Genomic DNA, 20,777 nt, shown 5'->3' on the forward strand with positions numbered 1-20,777 from the left:
ATGACTTTGGAGGATTAAGTGATTCATTAAGAACTGGAGATACTAAAAATACTAGTGATAAAGGGAAGTAGATCTCAGACTATTTCAGTAGGGGAAAGAATAGAGAAAGGCCAAGGGACAGGACATATAAGTATATAGGAGACTAGAATACATTTCTTTCTCTTTTCATGTTTTTTTGTGGTTTTTTTTTCTGCTTTAATGATTGCCTCCAATTGAGGCATGTCCTTGTTAATATTTCTTATTGCCATTGTCACATTGCTCAAAGAAATTTCAGTCTAACTAAGCAAAACAATAGGTAGTTGGAAGGAAATTTTATTCTCACACTTAGGTTAGATAATTCTACTGGGAAAAAATTATGAGATTTAGCAAGACTTAAATACATGAGGATCCCAGGAGCTTGTTGAAGGTTTTTCATAAAACTTCAAAGTGAATCCAGATTTCTCAAATCTAATAGATTATTAACACATTATTGGTGATCCAATCAGCCCAACAGAAAAACTGTCAATGGAAGAAAAGGATTGTAGATCTTCTTTCACAAAGGAAATAATTTAGTTATAAAAGTATTCGGTTTAAAATTGCACACAGACATGTTTTACGGGTACTATAGCTTCTATAAGCATCACGTCAGATCTCTGGAGTTCACTTTCTAAGATAGCTATCAGAAGTTGTGAGGTCTCTATTGAGGTTCATCATCCATTTTTTTCAGCAGGTGTGAGGCCTTCAAAGGGTAAAAAACAGTAACTGCTTAGGTTAGGAACTGACTGCCTTAAAAACAAATCTTGTCCAAACAACAACGTTAAGGTCAGCCTGAAGGTTTTCTAATCCAATTATGCAAGCTGGATCCACCCTTTAGTGCTCTCAGATGCATTTTTAAAAGTCTGTAAACAATCCTGTAGTGACTAAATAGTATCAGCATTATTAAAATCCCTGTGAAAGAAACTGCAGAACTCTGAGATGCCAACTGAAACACTTATTACCCTGTGCTACTGTAACGCATTACAACCATAAGTATGGAACTCAGGTGAATGCAGTAATAGCTGACCTCTGCCATCAAAATTACAGTGTCTGACAAGAGCAGACCTTACAGACCGAAGGACCAAACACTTATATAAGCAAAACCACTGAGACAGAGTTTGCACAGAAATCCACATCTGTAGGAACTTATCATCATGTTGCGAACAGTTAAACACAGAAGCCAAACCACGCCAACAAGGTCGTAGCAGGACTACAGTCATGGATATGATGCATGACTAATTCAGGAAAACTCTGAAGTACCTTTTCATCATAGATTAGAAATCTACTTTCTTTGTGTTAATTTATAGTTTACACCATTTAAAATATAAAACATGCTAAGGCATGACAAGTCTTAACTCTTAGATAGTCCCCATGGGTCCTGCACACTCCCAGGCAATAGTATCAGATATCAGTACGTGTCAATACCTTTCAACAATCCCAAGGTAGAGCATTTCTATGCTGCTATCAAATTCACAGCGCACTTCAGGAGCTATTTCACAAGAATGTATAAACATCAGTTATTATTATTTTCAGATCTCCATGCTGTAAGTTTTTTTTTTGTTTTGTTATACTTCTAAATTAAGAATACAAGGAGTTTTCAACAGCCCAGAGATCTAATTTTACAGCTCAAGGGTTTTAGTGCTATTACACATTAAAGCTGTAAATGTGAAACCACAAAAAACATCTAATCCATTAACCTGATATTATGAAGTAATTTGTTGCATTTTCCAGCAAAGTAAGGGGTTGTTCTGTGTCAAGAAAATTACAGAGATGGCATATAGCACTTGTAGCATCTATTTCACAATTCTAAATGACAAGTACCCACACACATTACAGTGCTCTATAAAACCCTCGAAGAAACATTTTCTGAAAATACCATTTTCCTTGTAACAAAGGAGCATGGCAAGTTGTAAGTCTCAAGCCTTTTCATAAGTGTTTTAACCAAAGAATAAAATGGAAAGTGAATTATACACATAAATCAAAATTGTCAGAGTTTCGTGTTGCTTTGTAATGCCTAGGGTATGAGCAAAATAGAACAACTTTTGTCATGATTGGTTTTAATCAATCATGCTACAGGGACGGCCACAAAGAATCTGTGCCTTAGACTTTGGTCTTGCAAACAAACCCCAACTTAACTTTTAATCAATGGAGTCATTTGTATGATTAAAGGAACACACATGATCAAGTATTTATAGAATCAAAGTTTTAGGATATGGTCTATAAGGCTGCTTTGTGTGCGGCGGAAATAACTTAAACAGCTTGTATATAACCACTGCTTATTGCTACTTCTTAGCCAGAGAGTAGCTGAACTCTGGCAGGCAGCTGTGAGAGGCTCACCTATTTCAATATGAAGTGCATCAGTCTAGTTTAAACTGTTCTGAAAGATGCCTAACTTAAGTCACCATATCATGCTTAAATTAGTATATTATACTTAAACAAAATAAGTGTATTGTGCACTAGAGCAGATGCAGAACGCATCTGAGTCATTACTGCGGTCCAGAGATAGCTGTGTCCAGCAGCTATGGTAGCCACTTTCACTGCTCAAGTCACTGCTAAGTGACTACACCTTTGTCCTTATTTTCCAGACCATCATTAGACCAAAGACACACTACTTAGTGATAATATCTTCACTTATACTTTATCAGGGCAATTGTGCTGCAGCTTGTAAGCGCTGCAGTAAGTTATTCTCAGTTAAAAGGGTTTATCCTCGGACGTGTAACATCCCAGACCTATCATCAGACATTCATCTCAAATCCATCTCACCTACTTTTATCTGAGTGTAAGCTAGGCCGCCAGTTTAAGCTGACTGTTATTCTCCATTTATACTCAGGAGAGATGAAAATACATTTCCAGGCTAAGTGCAGCAACCGAGTGGATCACCTGTTTCAGAAAGTGAAGTCAGGAACGAGGAATATCCAGTAAACTCATTAAGCACAGAAGTTTGTGGGAGGTTTGCCATTGTCCTTAGTAACAGTGAAATAAGGCCTCTGTTCTATTTTTGTATTAAAGGTTTCATATATTTAGCAGTAGAAATTAAGAACAATGTGGTGCATTCAAAGCTGTTGTTGGAGAACCACTCTTTACTGTAACTGTTTATTTCATCTTCTAAACGTGAAATATTTTATCTACAAGTATTCAAGTATTTTAGAAATGAAATAACTCATTGCAGCGTTTGAGTGTTGACCCACAGAAGCTGCAGTCATTCAATAAGGAACACTATGGAATCAATAAAGAGCTTGGGACTGTTTATAGCCTGGTTCTGAGCTATGATAAATGCTCAACCTGCTGAATACTTTAACACCTCCTCAATAGTGTGTTTAGAAATGACTATCCCACATACTTGTGTAACCTGAAAATATGCAGAAGGACATGGCCATGCCCAAGATAAGCAGAGAAGAGAAAATAATTACTTACTGCATGTAAACACAGGCACATAAAGACAAGACATTTTTTAGCAACAACACTAATAAGAACAAGATCTCATAAAACAACTTACGTCTTTCTGGGCTTCCAGACAACACATATTTTCAAGCTTCACATCATACCATTCCCAATCAACTGAGATGAAATATTTAACACAGAAAGGAATGGGTTTATTTTCCTTTACTCTTGGCTTTTACCACACACCCACAGGAAAGCACTTAGCTTAATCATAAATAAAGAGTTGCAGGAGCTCATGGAATTGAGCAACACTTGCTAACCTTTAGCTTTGTGGCTGAAAAATGACCTTCAGTGATGACCCCAGTGAATAGTGCTATCTAGAATAATTCCCTCACATCAAGTAACCTATTATTTTACTATTATTAAGTTTTAGTAACACTGCTGGGAGAAACCATCTGTTAAAAGAGAAACAAGGTACTGACCTCTAGGTATTTGGGGACTGTTGTTTTCTGCAATCAGTTTAAGGCACTTTTCATTCATTTTGTACAATTTCCTTTCAACAGTGTCAGGAAGATCAGAATAAGAAAAGGCCAACATCCCTGTGATGTTTATTGCACATCAACAAATAAAAGATATATTTACAGCTGTATTCACCATTTTACTAGGCCTATTAAACAAATGTGTTGTAAGAAAAAGCCTATAAAGCAAACTTAGCAACAGTAAAAAGCCCATTGTTTGACTCCCCACAGAAGCCTCAATTGCTTCACAGTATGAAGTCAGGAATCCTTTAGATAAAAATAAACACAGAAAAAGTAGAGAATAGATACATTAAGGATGTTAAGAGGAGTGAACTCTTCTTTCACTGAATGCCTATCTTCCAATTACTGGTTCCTGGGTTTAGAGAATTATGTTGCAAATAGTTTGCAAAAGTAACCCCATCATCATACTAGAGGGATCCAGTCAAGAACCTTTTAAATTCGTTAGTAAGTATATTTTGGGGGATTTAAAGAAATAGAAACATGGGACAAACTTCACATGCTGGACTGAATGAGCGAGTTTCCCAAATCTTGAAATTCTTCAGTACTGGTGAAGTAAAAAAATTAGCAACATGATTTCAGAAGGGTAATAAACATATTTTTTTTTTTTTTTTTCCCCCCATATCTGCTGCTGCCAAATCACAGTCTAAAGAGGACTATATACTGCCTGTCATCAAATTCTTACAAATAATGAACATCATCTGCTCAGGCCAAAGGGATATGAGAAAGCATCAGTGATCATTTTTTTTTTTCTTTCTCCTGTTTTTGGATAACAGGCTTTCTTTGGTTGAGCTTGGGGTTTTTTGTTTGCTTTTTTTTTTCATGAATGAAAATTTTGACCTTTTATTTCTTCTGTATTTTGACATTTAATATTCATAGGCATCCTTTGAACTATATTGTAATGTATCACACAAAGCACAAAAGTCTCATGTCTGTCATACAACTTTCCTTGACTGGAAATCTGTCCTTCACAACTAGGTTTCTGATATGAAAGCTCATATCAAGCAAATTCAACTAAGAACAGAAATGCAATTTTAGAAGCCAGGCGTTGCATGTGTATGGCAAATTAGTCTTTGCTATTAGACTATTACAGGGCTTCCTTTGTGTTGATGTTTTAACCTACAGAAGCATTGAAAAATCCAGTTTTTAATCCATCCCTTCATACTGGAGATCTAAGTATCAAGAGTCAACCAGTAACAGGCAGGTGAGTTACAGAAAGCGCTATAGCACCAAGTTTCTCCATGGAAGGCAAAAAGACAACACAGCAGTGAGTATTGCTGTTTCCTTGTAAACTTCATTAATTTTGTACTGGGAAGTGTACAAGGTAAATGGACGGCATTTCCACCAGGCTAATGAAGTTTCAGTCTGAAACATTGCACTGCATTCAAGGACAAATCTTAGGTAATTATGTGTAACTGGAAGACTTCCGTTGACTTTTAAGAAGAATTGAGCAGATTCTGATTGACAAGAAGAGGTAATAAAGCATACAAAGTACTATATTGAGACAGAGTAGCAAGACATGACATAAACAACAACCAATTATCTGCTTTCACCTGAGACTAATAAAAAGTAATTTAAAGATGAGATTCAACTTCTATTCCATCAGAAATTATTTTTCAGCTCCATGAGTGATCCAAGTTTTGCAGCTATTGGCTACACACACAGTCTGTGTGTCATGCCAGGGCCAAGATGCTTGGCAGGCACCACGTTGTTGACATCTTTGTGGTTACAGACCTCCTGTACATACTTGCACAGAAACTGTGAAAGGAACCTTTGACATGCCATTAAATTCCGGAGGTCCTGCAAATTACAGGTAAAATAAGAATGAGAGTAGACCAGAAGAGGAACAAAGATTCCTCACTAGGATGATATATTCTCCTACAGCAGTGCAGATAAATCCAGAGGCCTGATGTGCTGCAATTTACAAATCCTCTGAAAAGGTTTAACATCAAGAAATGTTAAAGAGAAACCCTGAGAAAAAAAACAGAGAAACTCTTCCTTGTGTTTGTAATGTTGTTTCTTAAAAAAAAAAAATCCTTCAAAACACTTTTGCTTAGCTGATGTTTATAGGCAAGAAAATCATCACAGGGTAAGAAAAAACTGAATATATAATGATACATTCCTGCTTTACATTGCTTTGAAAGGGAAGGAAAAAAAGTCTTTAGACTGCTATAAAACAGTTTGCCAAAGGGATGCAGCATGAGTGAAAGCATATCAATTTATAGCTTCATCAAAACTAACAGAAGATACTTAGAGGAGAAACACAGTAATGTCAGCCTTCAATTGAATTGGTTAACAAGGTGAAATCTCTCTTCCAAAATGAGAATTTGTAACCTTGAGGATGATCAGAAGAACCAAGAGCAAGGGGAAAAAGGAATTTGTCAATGTGAGATGAAAAAACGGAGGAAACAATAGGCTGGTAACATTTGTTTTTGAAACTATGCTCTGAGGGAACCATGATGGTTTTATTTGTTTTAATTTATGTAGTAAATTCACTCAGTTCCTCAAACTGAATCTCAGTGATGACAATTTACATTTTCCATCAACTTAAAGATGGAGTTTATTTCAAAAACTTTCAAATATTGTTTCATCAGTCATTTACATCCTTTCTTTACAGGCATTTGGAATTATAGCTAAACTACACTGCAGATTTTTTATAATGCAATATTTTCATTCTTTTTCTCTTTCAACATTTTATTTCATGTTTAATCATGAATCCTTAGCTGATTATTTAAATGCCAAATGTTAACTAACCAACACAAAACATTTTAAATAGTATACTCAAGTTAAGAGGGCTTTTTTTCTGTAAAACAAAGATTATTATCTTTATCCCTGCAGGCTATGAATTTCTTTAAGAAATGAAGATTTTTCTAATTAATGTTGGTTGCATGCTATAACTTCATCATGTTTGCCTGGCTACATGAAGAAAACCAGGGCGGCAGTTTTAATAATATTTAGTATTCCCATTGCACACTTTTAGAATATTTATTGACTGGAAGTTGCTCAAAAGGCCTGAAACAGATGCTCACCCTTGCACAGTGTACTGTAAATCATACAAACAGCATTAATCCTGTTTTCATTTAAGTAAAATATAACACTTTCTTTCAGTGAAATAATAATGAGTAAAATATCTGATGAAGAGTTTAAAATAGCAGATGGTGTTATCACTTTGAAAGTAAGGAGGTAGCTGTATAGAAGCAGCATGCAGGATATTCTGGTCTTGCACCTTCAGATGGTACTTAGTTCTTTAAAGCAAAAGCAGGAAAGTGATTGATGTTGCGCAGCAAACAGTCTGCTTCTTGCATCCCCAGCGATGGTGCTTATCGCTTCAGAGTTCTGCTACAGCAGTACTTACAGAAGCCTTTGTCAACAAAATGCAGTTAAGAAAGGAGCTAGCGTGGCTTCACTGCCAAAAAAAATCCTGTCTTGGTGAGCAAGTCCCTCCAGGATTACTTGGAAACACTCCTGAACTTGCTTCCACCTCTTGTGATATGGATGAATAATAAACCTAAAGCTTGTCCTGATTGTTGGTAAAGAATCAGTTGTATGTCCAGAGGGAAAGCAAAAGCTCTCCTCTCCACCCTACAGGTGGCCCAGAGATATTTGTGTATCTTTCCTTAAGACATTTCTAAGCTGATGTTGAGTTCTCTGTGGCCTCAAGAATTTTCGTATAAGAAGAGACTGCTTGTCACATGGTTTTTTCAAACACTCGTAATTCTGGTTATCAGTCCTTTTACCCAAACATATTTAGACCTTGAGTCATAATACAGGATAATATAGGCCTTTAGTTCCTAAACCCTTGGAATTATACTGCTCTTTAATTCACTGTAAGGAAAATCTTCAATCTGTTATATACACACACACACATATTTTATAGACGCATATATATATGTGTATACATATACCTATATATATATATATGTATATACATACACCTAATCATCTATCTTTTTTTTTTTACACAGATTTCTCTGAACTGTATGTAAGCACAGACCACAAACTAAACCCTTATTCTGGTACAAACTCAAGGTAATTTATATCTAGCATGAATTAACATCTTTCTCGAATTTGAATTTACCTTGGTAGAAAAACTAATCCTTCCTAGTCATTCAAAACCAAAATTCTATTACAGCAGAAAGCCGTTAAAAATAGAAAACATTTTCATGCATGAAATTGAATCAGTCATGATTCAGTTATGGGTTATGTGGCTAGTCATTAATTAGCCATGATTTATGTGGCCAGGTGATTACTAATTGAAAATACTATACTTGCATTAAATATATTTACCTACTTCAGAATTCACAAATGCCTGTCCAAAAATTCCCTGCATTTTTGTTATTCAATTTAGTCATTAGTCCCTGAGAAAATTTTGCTGCCACCTAGCTAGAGAACAGACACAGTAAGATAAGCATGATGAAACTCTTAGTGTTCATTAAAATGAATTCTAAATTACAATCAGCAAGAAAGTTAAAGTAGGTGTGCTGAAATCTGTCTCCTGTAAATGGCAACGAAACATTTTTATGCTGTAACACACCTCAAAGATGACTAGCCAACACTAACAAACCTAAATTCTTATTCTTATATTACACATTCTACATAATAAGATCTCTACATGAACATGGAGAGTATCACTTTTCTTTTGCAACATTTTTAGCTCTTAGTCATCATTTATCTCCTTGGTCATCTGCTACTATTGTTTGAAATATTTATGTTTGGAGAATAAATTTTCTATTCCAGATTATTTTCTTCTAAATTCAGGCTGCTCCTTCTGCCTGCTGCAGCTTGACTCTACTATAGAAAGTAGCAAGCAGTTCTCACAGCAGGTAAAAGGGAGATATTTGGCTGAATAAGGCAGGCACAACTGCTAGTTGACCATACCTTTTCCAGACAAGAATAGTGTCCAGTGCATAGTGACACAACCTGAGATCAAGTGATGCCAAAATCCCTCAAGTCACTCAAGAGCAATGTAAATGGGTAAAACAGATCCCTCAAGATCTGCAAATCTCTGCACGTAACCAACTATGCCAGATCCCATTGCAGCAACAAAATTGTACAGACTGCTGGAAGGGCTCAACGTCTATTTTCATACTATGTTACCTTTAGTCTTGACCATACTCACAAACTAGGAGAAAAAAAAAAAAAAAACCACCAGTTAGAAATACAGTGCAAACCATGCGTAATGCTTGAATTATACAATTACATCCTTCATGGGCTCTTCAGGCCTACATGCTTCTAGTATAGCGCTGTTAGGCTTATATAAATATATCCCTCCTGTCCTCTGGAAACCCAATCCATTTCAATCTGTAATGTAAATAGTTTCTTTTTAACATGCAGTGTGTGCTGATTTCACCTTAATTATATATTTCCCTTTGCGAGAACTTGAACTGTGGGATACTGGGAAAGAATTTAACCAGCAGCCTATAAAGAATAGGGGCTGAAGCTTGGCTTCCATTAACACCTCATTAGGCAGAGCCTGTAGTGCACGTAAAATGAGCTAATGATTTTTAAATGCAGTTGTCAACCTATAACTTAATAATGTAGAAACTTTATTTCTCTTTATTACTGAGCGAGTGATAATACATTTTTATATCTACAAATCAACATGAAGCTATTGGAGAACATTATTACCCCAAGCAAGATCTTCGTCGGTCATCATCAAACACTGACCTTTACTACTAAACACTGACCATACCACTAATACCACAAGTGGTACTAATCGTAGTGTAAATTTTCTGATAGACACAAGCTGAAGGTTTGAGGAAAACACCTTCAAATCCTGGATATAAATATAGTTCAGCTTACTAAAAATGAAGTTAGAACTATAAAATGACTGTTAGGTGGTTATAGGATTAATTCTAATCCCATACAGAGGAATGGCAAAATTCTCATGTTTGAGTTTACTGTGAATAAAGACCATCCTCTACCTTACCAAAAATCACTGTTACAGTCTGTATTAAATTGACAGGTTTAACAGTAGTTCAAGAATGCAGGACTTTCATTAACTCCCACAGAAGCTGAGTAAATGACCATAGAGTCAAACAGGGGTTGCACAATATATCCCTTAATTGGCAAGGGGATTGTGGTATTCCTATCCATCAGGTGACCCCTCTGCACAAGGGTTAGGACCTGATCTTGTTGCAGTGGGTCTGGAGGCATGTGTGCGCTGCAGGTGAAGCCTGGTTTGCTGTGAGAGCAAAAGGTTCTCATTCACTGTCAGTTCACTACACTTTCACTGAGCATCACTTTTAAAGACAGGAAGAAAAAAAGAAAGAAGAGAGATTTTGTGAATTTATAAAAAAGAAAGTCTCTCTTTCTAACTTGTGGAAACCTTCTCTTGGTTCTTCAACGTAGTAAGATTTTAAAACAGAATAGTTTTAAATACTTCTTCCATAACAAAAAAAAATCATGTCTATAAACCTCATTATACTTGTCACAGAGGCTTTGAGTTTACCAGTCAGCACTAGCCTTTCTTGCAATGGCCTGAATCCCAATTAACCACCAGCATCCGCAGTTACAAAGGGAGGCAGGGAGCAGGCGTGCTTACTTTCATGTTTCAGGGTCTTTGCAGTGAAATTTTAAACTGAATTTACAGCTACTCCACACTGAAAATTTACACATATGGGCTTCATCATCTGTGCCACACGGCAACTCACAGGACAGGCTGGAGCAGCTTTGTAAAGAGGATACACAACCACCTCTTCATAGCCTCCCTGTGCCTGGCTGGTACCCACAGCAGCCTCTCTCTAGGGTAAATGCAATTAAGACGAGGGACCCTCCTGCTGTTCCTGTTTGATTAGTGAATACAGCAACGACATTTACTCATTGTCTTCATGCTTGGTTGCTACATTCTTTTGACTGGGAGGGTTGCAGTAGCTGTTCCCAGGGTGCAGGCAGGTATGCCATTTCTAACCTTTGACTCGGGATATGTGGTTGTGCACCCACTGACTGCAACACAGCTTGCAAATTCAGTCACATCTCCGAAGTGTGAAAAATGTGACAGGGTATTGTACAAGGCAAAATATAAGATGGTGATGTGTGTGTCCATGGTAGACAATTTACTTGGGACAGATCTTTCTGTGTCATCGGATCTGAGTGAACCGACATCAGGCAAGGGGAGGTTTGGCCCTCTGTGAGGGATGGATGTTTTATAATCTCCTTGAAAATATCAGTTATGATATGCTATGGCTAAATTACTGTCTCCCTGCTAAAAATAGAAGTAATATGCAGTGAAATGTACACTGATTCCAACCAGCAGAAAAACAATTACTTCTACAAGTGAGCACAGAGGCAGTTAATAGTCACAGCACCATAATGGGGAGCTTGCCAAAACTGGCAGCTAAGCCAGAGTCCTGAACCCACATAACAGTAGGTCTATTTGTCTCATTTACTGTGCTTTCCTCATCTCCCTTACCCAATCACAAGCAAACAAATATCAGTGATAATGATAGCCTTAGTAATTACACCTAGAAATAAATCAACGTTCAAATGCACATTTTCAACAGTAAGAGATGTGAAAGGATTACATAATCAGCATTTGTCACTCATTCCTGCTGTACTCTAAAACCACAGGCTAAAAAAGAAGTAGTTCATATCTTAAAAGCAGTCATATAATTTATTTCATTCAGAGCAATTAATTGTTTACTTACAAGACAGCTTTCCATGACAAATCTTTCTTTCTTTAAAACGTGTTTCACTGCCCTATAAAAGCAAACCCCATTTCTTATAGCTTCCTAGCACGACATTCAGACCAATTATCCTATTCAGCTTCTCCTTTCTGTATAATTGGTAATTTAGCTTGCTATATAAAACACAATTAAACCTTGTTTAGACTAAGGCTGTCTACATGGGGAGCTGTAGCTGATGCTAATTCTTAAATCGTAACCATACTTAAAATAGGTATTCTAATGTACTTCACACTGATGTAGCTTAGTTATCACTTTCATAACCAGATAAATGTTCTTGAGTAAATTAGCATTTGCTCATTCCCAACTATGCCAGCAAAAAGGTATTTTCTTTTCATCTTTGCATAGGAGGTAATATCAAAACATTACTGATTGGCCAATCATCAATTTATCTTGCACACTTACATTTTTTCACTGCTACTGCAATAACTACCTGTCATATATTTGTAAGTACATAATCTACAAAAGTGTGTAATGCTGCAGAGAACTGAAATGTCATGATTGTGCACAGGTATTTTTATATATAGACTAGATTGAAACTAAATCATAGGGAAGAGCTTAAATCACATGCAATCCAGAACTGAAAAAGGAGATACTCTGAAGGAGCTAAGGAAGAAACATTCAGGTAAACTGAAACTTAAATGATTTAAAACAGAAAAGAAAAGTTATAAGTACTCTACATACATATGTCAGAAAAAATGACATTTTTTTCTTTGGGTAACTCAGTTAAACTGCAAGCAGACTTACGTTGGCAGTTAGTCATTTTAATTATAGTGTGATGACACTTGCTAGTTTAGAAAATGAATCATATGGTTGCACAGCAATTCAGTCTTTTTGCCTTAGCTATATCTGTAGATAGATAGAATTCTAAAAGTGAAACAGGCATTTAATTGCTTAAGGGTTACTTGATGCATAAGAGTATATTTATTTAGCAATGATTTCAGATTATCTTGTCCATTTCTTTCCCTCTTATTAGAAACCAGACATCCTTCTTACAGCACAGAGGATAAGACAGAATGACAGGCAAATCTAACACACTTTCAGGTAGGAGAATATTTCAGTAGCCTAAAATTATCACTGTAAGTGCCTTAAATCTCCCTGAATTCAGTAAACTTAATTATGGATACAGTCAAATACAAGGAAACAATTCACAAGATTTCTGAACAGGAATATTTTGTTCTGTCAAAGGACCACAATTTAACCCCAATGCAATACTTTCAGTGAAGTCAATGAACTTGCATTAGCATAAATTCTTTAAAAACCTGACACACTGACCTACCTTTATGTGACAGACGTAACCTTGGCTGCCTCGTATCTGTTGCATGACATCCAGTCGGTAAGTCTAGTAACAAGCCATATAGTGCCAGGATTAAAAGGTCCTGGGCAGATGCCATCCTGCCCAAGATCAAATTCTTGCGCTCTTCACTTAACTGCTGCTGTTTGTTTGTTGTTTTGGTGGGGTTTTTTTAAGGCTCCAAGTTCCACTTCTACTTTCCCAGTGCAGTTAAATCTCTCTCTTTGGTCAGTTTGTGGGGTATCTCTATGGGAAATTCAACGTTCATCAGAGAAGCACACAGCCTCAGCTAGCCATTTGTCAAGCTGTGCAAATGTCATGTAAAAATATTCCCTCCCTAGGACAATTGTTTATAAAGTGCGAGGACATTCCAAGGCGTTACTCTGCGGTGTTGTGTCTTGAGCTCTCTTTAGTAACTCTGCCAGTGGATTCAGGAAGAAGCTGTATTTTCAGTCCCTCCTGCAAGGCAATTCATTCAGAGAAGGAGGGAGGGAGAAAAAAAAAAAAAAAGAAGAAAGCACCCTCCTCCTTGGTGCTCTTCAGAACTCAGCCCCTTGCTCTGACTTGCCAAACAGCTAGTTTTAATTCACCTTTCACCTTTGCTAATTAAAAACAAGAAGTGCCATTCCCTCCTGGAGTTGCAGCATCCACCCAGCAGGGAAGCTGGGCTGTCAGGCTGCTGTATTTACTGAGAAAGTTCAGGGAGGGTTGAGGCAATGTACAGTATTAGCAGCTCCAAGAAGCGTTTTAATCCACGTGCCGTGCACCGATTCCTCAATTGCTTCATGGTTTCACGTTGTAAAACATCGGGAGAAGGGTCAGGATTCCTCCTGTCCCTCCCTTTTGAAAAGTCATTTCGGCTTTTGTTCGCAGCTCAGTTTTAGAGGAGGATTAACCCTAGAATTAACTATGTAAGTACATTATCACTTAGAGTCATTAAACAGCATGCTACTAAGTGGATCAGAATAGAAAGATTCCAGTTGTATACCCTTTCTTACTTTAAAGAAAAAGGTTTAGCTTTTTTGATTATTTTTTTTTTTTCCAAATGTGGTTTTACACAGTGGCTTCTCCCCATTACATTTTAAATGTCTGTAAGTCTGGAACCTTAGGTCATCTATACATGTCAGTAAAATTACTTATCTGACTAGATGCCTGTAGGATTGGACAGCATTTAAAAAAAGAAAAAAAAAAAAAAAGCCTGAACAGAGCGCTGTGATAACATGATAAACAGCATCAGATTTACAAGCGTCAAGCAGCTACCTCTTATATTGCAGCTCACAAATACCAGAAAACTTCCTCTCTTTTTCATGTCATTTGTAACTTAAAAATATACCCGTGGCAAGAACTAAATTTTTATAAATCAAGCCAGATCTATGTCTGGAATATGTTAATTAAAGAATAAAGTTCTCTGTAATTAAGACCTCATGCATAGAATCATTTAGAAATGTGTGAGGTGCATTTTAGTAATTAACAGTTGCACTTTTTTAAATAGGATGGAGCAATAAAGTCATGTTAAGTCTTTATAATTCTCATTGTTTTAGAATCACAAAGAAAGGAAAATGAAAACTAATATATGCATTTGACAATAATGTACTCAAATTTTGTAGCCAACAAAAGGTAATGATATCTGGAGAGAAAGATTTAATAAGAAATTTCTGTATGCCAGCAAACTGAAAAGAACCCAGTACAATAGTATAGGGAAATGCTAGTCATTGTAATAGCAGGATACATGGCTGGGAGAAGACAGGTCTGTTCAAGAATAAAAAATATGAACTACTAGGACAGAAAAAAAAAAAAAAAAAAAGCAACTTTGGTGAAAAGACAGAAGTAAATCATGAGAATGCCCAAGGACTCCTGGAGGCTGTATAATCAGGAGCAGGGAGGAGGTCATGTCTACCTGTTAGTTCTCCAAGAGCAGGTCACGTACACATACCTGGGCTTGCTTTAAATCAGCTGGAAACTGTGCCAACAGCAGTTAAACCACAGGAGCAAGAGCTAAATCACACAGCTATTTGCTCCACTTCTTGCACACAACTGCAGGCTGCACTGAATTTTATGCTGATGTGCCGGTTGTCTGGCAGTAGCTCAGCATGTGCACTGGAGACATTGTCAGTGGAGAAGGCAACACAGGCTCTGCCTCCAAGCATTGACCTCAACATGGATGAGTTTATCATCTACCCGATGGGATTATTGTTATTGGCACCTTTCTGTAGTACTGAGGCATACAAATGTGCTGCGTTTGACCATTAAAATGTGCTGTAAAAGAGCATGATCTGGTGCCTGTTGAAGTTAGTGGAGACTCTTTGAAAATTTTCATTTGTCTTTGGATGTGATTCTGTGAGTTGTTATTAAAATATTTACATCTTCCTTCCTCCCCTTTCCCCCCTCCCCTCCCCCCAAAAAAAGTTCAATGAACAGAATTCTCAGAAACTCCTTCTTTCTCAACATAAGTCATTTAAATATTTAAATATTTTCAATTCTGAGATAGTCCAAATGGATTTTTTTCTTTGAAATATCCTGATATGGAAAACTTAACACTACTTCTAATTTAATATATGTATTTTCAAAAAGGACACAAAATTCCAAATGTAAGCTCACAGTATGAAAACTAAAACCATATTCAGTGAATAAAGCAAACATTAGTGCAAACCCCCAAATCCTGCCTCTCTCTAGAACTCCTCTCCAAGCTGTAGTAGGGTGTTATTTTATTAATTTATTAAATTTCCCAGGCTGCAGCTAAGACAGACTCAGACAGCTCAACAGACTGAACAGTTAGACTTCAGGTATCCTGCGGTTGTACCAAGAAGTTAGTGCAACAAGTTCAAAACAACTTTCCCAACTTTGAAGTTCTGCTTTCGTTTTCCAGTTGGAGAAAGGGAACTGGGGGGTGGAAGGGACAAGGGGGCTGCTGGAGACTGTGGGCCTTATTTTGTATTTAGATAAGAGGTAGGGTGCAGCAGGTCTATTCAAACAAGACATACATAAAAATAAGGGCAATTCCCCACCAAAGTCAGCTTACATGCACTCACACGCAGTTCTAACCCCACACATCCCTAGCCATTACACAGATCCTTGGCTCCCTACAAACACAACGTGACCCAGGGCTGGAGCTCCAGTAGAGTCAGAAATACCCTAACAAGCTGATTTTCATATTTTTGCCCAAGGACAAAGCTTTTCTTTTGTCTGAAATCTGATTCTCAAGCAGGGTGGGCCTTGTGGGTGCCTCAGGCTCCTTCCCCTGCCTGCCGAGGGAAGGGCTGCGGAGCAAAGGAGCAGAAGCAGAAGCTGGAGCTGCCGCTCAACATTAAGGCTTTGGCTGTCAGCAAGAGGTGCTGGCATGGGAAAGCTGGGAATGGCTGCTGAGCACAGGGAAAGATGCCTGCACTGGAAAGAGACCTAACCGAATAGAAAAGAAAAGGAAAATTGATATATCGGACATGCAGGGCACTGATTTTTTCCCTAGGAAAAGTGAATAATCTCACAGGGTGAATCCTTACTTTGTTTTTCTGAGATTGCTACATAAGGATCGCAAGCCTTACACCACCCTCCACCCTTACACAACAAGATTTGATGCAAAGCAAGTAGTGGAAAGATACACACAATTTCACATCAAGAGAAATGCGTGGCCTCAGGCAAGGCAGTCAAACTCTTTGCCTCAGCATCTTTTCAATTAAATAGGCATATGGTCTTGCCTCAAGGGGTATTTTGAGAGGCTTCTTCCTAAAGGATTTCAAGCAGTGGTAGAAGGATGACAACAAAGATGTTCAAATATTAGGATTCGGTCTTAGATGAGTGCAAACACAGATGCCTCAGGGCTGTGAAGCACCCATGTAGTACAGTACAGGGTCTCTGAAGAGTAAACAAGGTGAGTTTACTGCTTTTTTTCTTCTAATAAGGCAAACACAACAGATCCCTGTCAGACCTGAGTTTGCTTCAGTAGTAAAATCTCCAGTTAAGTAAACGCTGACAGATAGTAAAAAATCATGCCTGGAAACCTGTAAGTAAAGATTATTTGAAAATTCAAATGCAAACCCTGTATTTGATTGCTGGGGTAGAATCCCTATAATTATGCTGTCCTAAAGAGGGAGAGGACAGGTTTTCTTATTAGAAAAGGAAAAAATAAGGCTGTTGTGTATATTTGCATTTTTTATGTACAGTAAAGAAATCCACTAAAATAACTACAAATTAATTGTGAATTGCTATGTAAAGTTTGTGAACCATAGTTTGATTTGCTGCAGCCACTGCAGATCCAGAGCAATTCTAATGAAGTCACTGAGCCTGTAAATCTAAACTCTCTAACACAAAATACTTCTGACATATTGTGTGAACTGGTTTAAGTTTAACTGATAGAGTGAAATGTAAACGTAGGAGCAGGATATAAATAAGTAGATCTGCAGCTACTAGCACCAGTAAGAAATTCTAAACATTATCACTATAAAGCAAAACGAAGTGTTTAGAAATTTTAAAGCTGGGGTGGTCCGAGAATTGCCATAACCATAACTTAAAACTAGGTTTAAAAGTTACAAGACTGCCTCCTCTTTCTGATGATGATACACTAAGCCACAGTAGGAATTCTCTTGGTCTTTGTTGGTTGCCTGCAGTTCAAAAGAAGGTGTGTAACCCCAAGAGGAGCTGTGTGGCCTTCACTGAAGTTAATGTGGCCTGTACCTGTGTTAGTACTGTAACTTGTGGTAGCTGCAATGCTCAGGTAATCACAAGCTTTAAAAGACACTTAAAGAACTTCTCTTACATGACTTAATCTGTTAAAGTTTTTTTACATCACTGCTTATTCACTGGGTATTGCAGCTCTTATTGACCCGTCAGCTTTCAAATTCTATCATACAGAAATCCTTACAACAGATGTAGGAGATGAAGGGAAGTTCCATATATCATGTAATTGTTATCTCTGTCTTATCTCTGCCTTTGAGGTGGGAATTCATGTCTGCTCCAGTCTCCACTACAAACTGGTAATTGGCTCTCATGTGTCATCAGTACTGGAAGAAATGGTAACACAGAACTGCTTGGCATCGGCACAGTGTAGGTACTGCAGCCTCACAACTCTCAATCAACCCATAAAAAATTCTGTGGAGGCATTAAGTAAGAATGCTGGCAAGACACAACAAGAACACAAAATAGCTGATCCAACAGGTGAGTAATCACTCAGTAATATCTTCTGGGATCTCTCTCAACGAAAGGAGCAGAACCGCCACTTGGATGACCCTATTGACCCTCAGGAGGATATACTAACTGATAGCAGAAGAATGTTGCCAGAACCTGTTTGATACAAGGATATAACAGGAAATAATAATAAAACTTAGTCATCATATAGAATTGTCAGATTAGAAATGTTTTAGGCTTTTGCTTTTGTCTGCAAAACTTGGATCCTAACCCTGTGTGAAAGTAGATGTGTTTATATGTAGTGTCTCCAGGACAGGGAAGTGTTATTTCTCTTGTTTTATACGCACTGCATTCTCTCTTTGATCCAAGATCTAATTTAGACAATATTCATTAAGCAAAAGAGTTTCACTGAACATGAACCTGTACTTCAAACTAGCCACAAAATTACACAGTAAATTAATGTTCTGGAGGAAAAAAAGAGTTCTCAATTAAATTAAATTCCTCTTAATTCCAGAAAGACTGGGTTTTGACAAGTAAATATTGAAACATACTGCCCTTGGAACATTGTTGTTTGCAGTAACGCCATTTCTATGACTAATTACAGGTGAATGTCAATACTACTTGGGACATAGATGGCATACTTTTGTTAACCTATAAAAAACAGGTGAAACAAGTGTTTCTTTCTTCAAATGCAGCCCTACTGAGGGATTTTTTTATAGGTTGCATGAAAAAAATGGCATATCAGCATATCTTAATCCTGAAATCAACTCCATGTGCCTGACTTAAGATTAGTACATGGGTCACAGCAATCTGTACGGTTCGTTATGGATGAAAATCAAATTACTGATTTCTCTAGGGGAATGTATTTTTGATGGTATTTTTGCTAAGAAATAATTGCTGAAGTCTCTCAAAAGAAAAAACATAAATTAAACTGTTAGCTGTTTGTTGAAGATCAACTTGAAATATAGCATGTCATATTTTCCACTGATCACTGAGCAGGAAATAAAAATGTAATGGTCAAAAGTCTAATATTAAGTAATTATGGCTATCAGATATTTCCTATTAACTCAGAATGAGGAGTATATTTTATTAAAAGTTAATGATGCACTTTTTTATCCCAGATGAACAATGTGAATATTGTGCAGTTCTCCCTTTAAGTGATTTTTGCTTCCAGTTGATTCTTGATTCTTCACTATTTAAAGAAGGAACAAAACAACAAACAAAACACTGGTTATATAAGAATAACATTTTATGCCTTAAAGGTGCCATTTAGTTGCTCTGGTTCTTAGCTATTCATTTCTCTACTCAACAATGAAGTGGTTTGGCCATAGTCAGAGGCATTTGTAAACAAAAATTTACTTTCCTTGATCAGACACACAAAGATATAACCTACAAATTTTCTGTCTGAAGCCTACAGCCATCTTTAAATGTAATTATCATCTGAAAGGTGAAATGGAAAGCATTTGTGAAAGAACAAACCATTTTGACCACAGATCAGTTGCAGGTTTTAAAACTGCAGATGCATTTTGATGCAAAATATTTGAAAATCATTTCCAGTTTTATTGCCAGCTAATGGATTCTACATTCCTACTTGAGCAAGGTGATGCCATCATCATCCTGGACATAAGTCCTGGGCTACACTTAGTTTGTATTTTGACTTACACCTATTAGTGGAAGACATACACCATGACACATCCCAAAAGCAGAGAGCAAGAACTAGTATATGCTGTGATTTGCATCAGTGGGAAGTAATCTGCTTTCAGGAATGAATTAGATTTCTTGTGACAGCAACTCAGGCCCAAAAACTGAAGAAAAGATGAAGGAAATCTAAGACATGCTTTTGGGCATTTAATATGGAGCATGCTTGGAAGTGAGCTGTACTCAATTGAAATACAGAAAGAAGCTTAGCTGATATGCTTCTGTGTCACAGTGGTTAAAGCATTAATTCTCTCCTTGGTTTAAAGATGATCATAGGTAAATATCCAGCTTTGAATCCCTTTACAGTTGTCAGGCAGTTAATATTTAGGTACTGTGATGTTGAGTACTGAAGCGCAGAAATCCCCAGTATTTTGCAGCAGTTCCTGGTGAGCAGTGGCTGATCTCGCTGTAGCCACAGACAGCTTTGGGAAGTGTGGGAGATGTCGAACCTCTCAAATTCTGTACAAAATGTCTCAAAGGAATGAGGAGCCCAGTGTGGTGGCAACTGAACAATCTATTTCCTTTAAGGTCTTTAGAAATCCCAGCATTAACCAGGTCCTCATTTTCAAAGCAGAAAACCAAAAACAATTCCTTTGCTGCATTTCTAACTGCTTTACCACACACACACACATAGGCATCCATGGCCAATAATTATCTCTATCTAAGAGAACTTCTTGTCTGAATGACTTACTGTCCTTTGCTGTGCAGTAGTTGAAACAAAAAGATTTGGCTTTGCATTCAGAACTTGGGTGTTCCTTATACCACAAACACTTTTTTTTTTTGCCATCTGCTTTATTAGTATCATCAAGAAAGTTATTATATTGGATTTCACTTTTGACATCTGTCTAGACAGATATTTATTTGAACCACCAACACATTCACTTAAAGAAAAAAAAAAAAAAAAAAAAGAAAGGGGAAAAAAAAAGCAGAGGCTTTAATACATTTTCTTTATTGAAGAGCCAACAACTTCAGCTTTCAAAAAATCTCTGGACAGGGTATCAAACAGCATTAAGTTAATCCTTTTAATTAAAAACTTGAAGAAATGAGAGAGGA

The 20,777-nt window shown here is 37.1% G+C and overlaps 1 protein-coding gene across 1 annotated transcript in view; it reads right to left on the minus strand.

The window, feature by feature from the left end:
* SEMA3E (semaphorin 3E) overlaps nucleotides 1–13,008 on the minus strand; it is a 141,942-nt gene extending 128,934 nt beyond the window's left edge. Inside the window, exon 1 of the mRNA XM_074144540.1 lies at nucleotides 12,894–13,008. Coding sequence (XP_074000641.1) covers nucleotides 12,894–13,008 — 115 coding nt within the window. The remainder of the gene's footprint in view (nucleotides 1–12,893) is intronic.
* Between the last annotated feature and the right edge of the window lie 7,769 nt (nucleotides 13,009–20,777).

Source organism: Numenius arquata, chromosome 2 (assembly GCF_964106895.1).
Source record: "Numenius arquata chromosome 2, bNumArq3.hap1.1, whole genome shotgun sequence".
In the NCBI taxonomy this organism is placed as follows: domain Eukaryota; kingdom Metazoa; phylum Chordata; class Aves; order Charadriiformes; family Scolopacidae; genus Numenius; species Numenius arquata.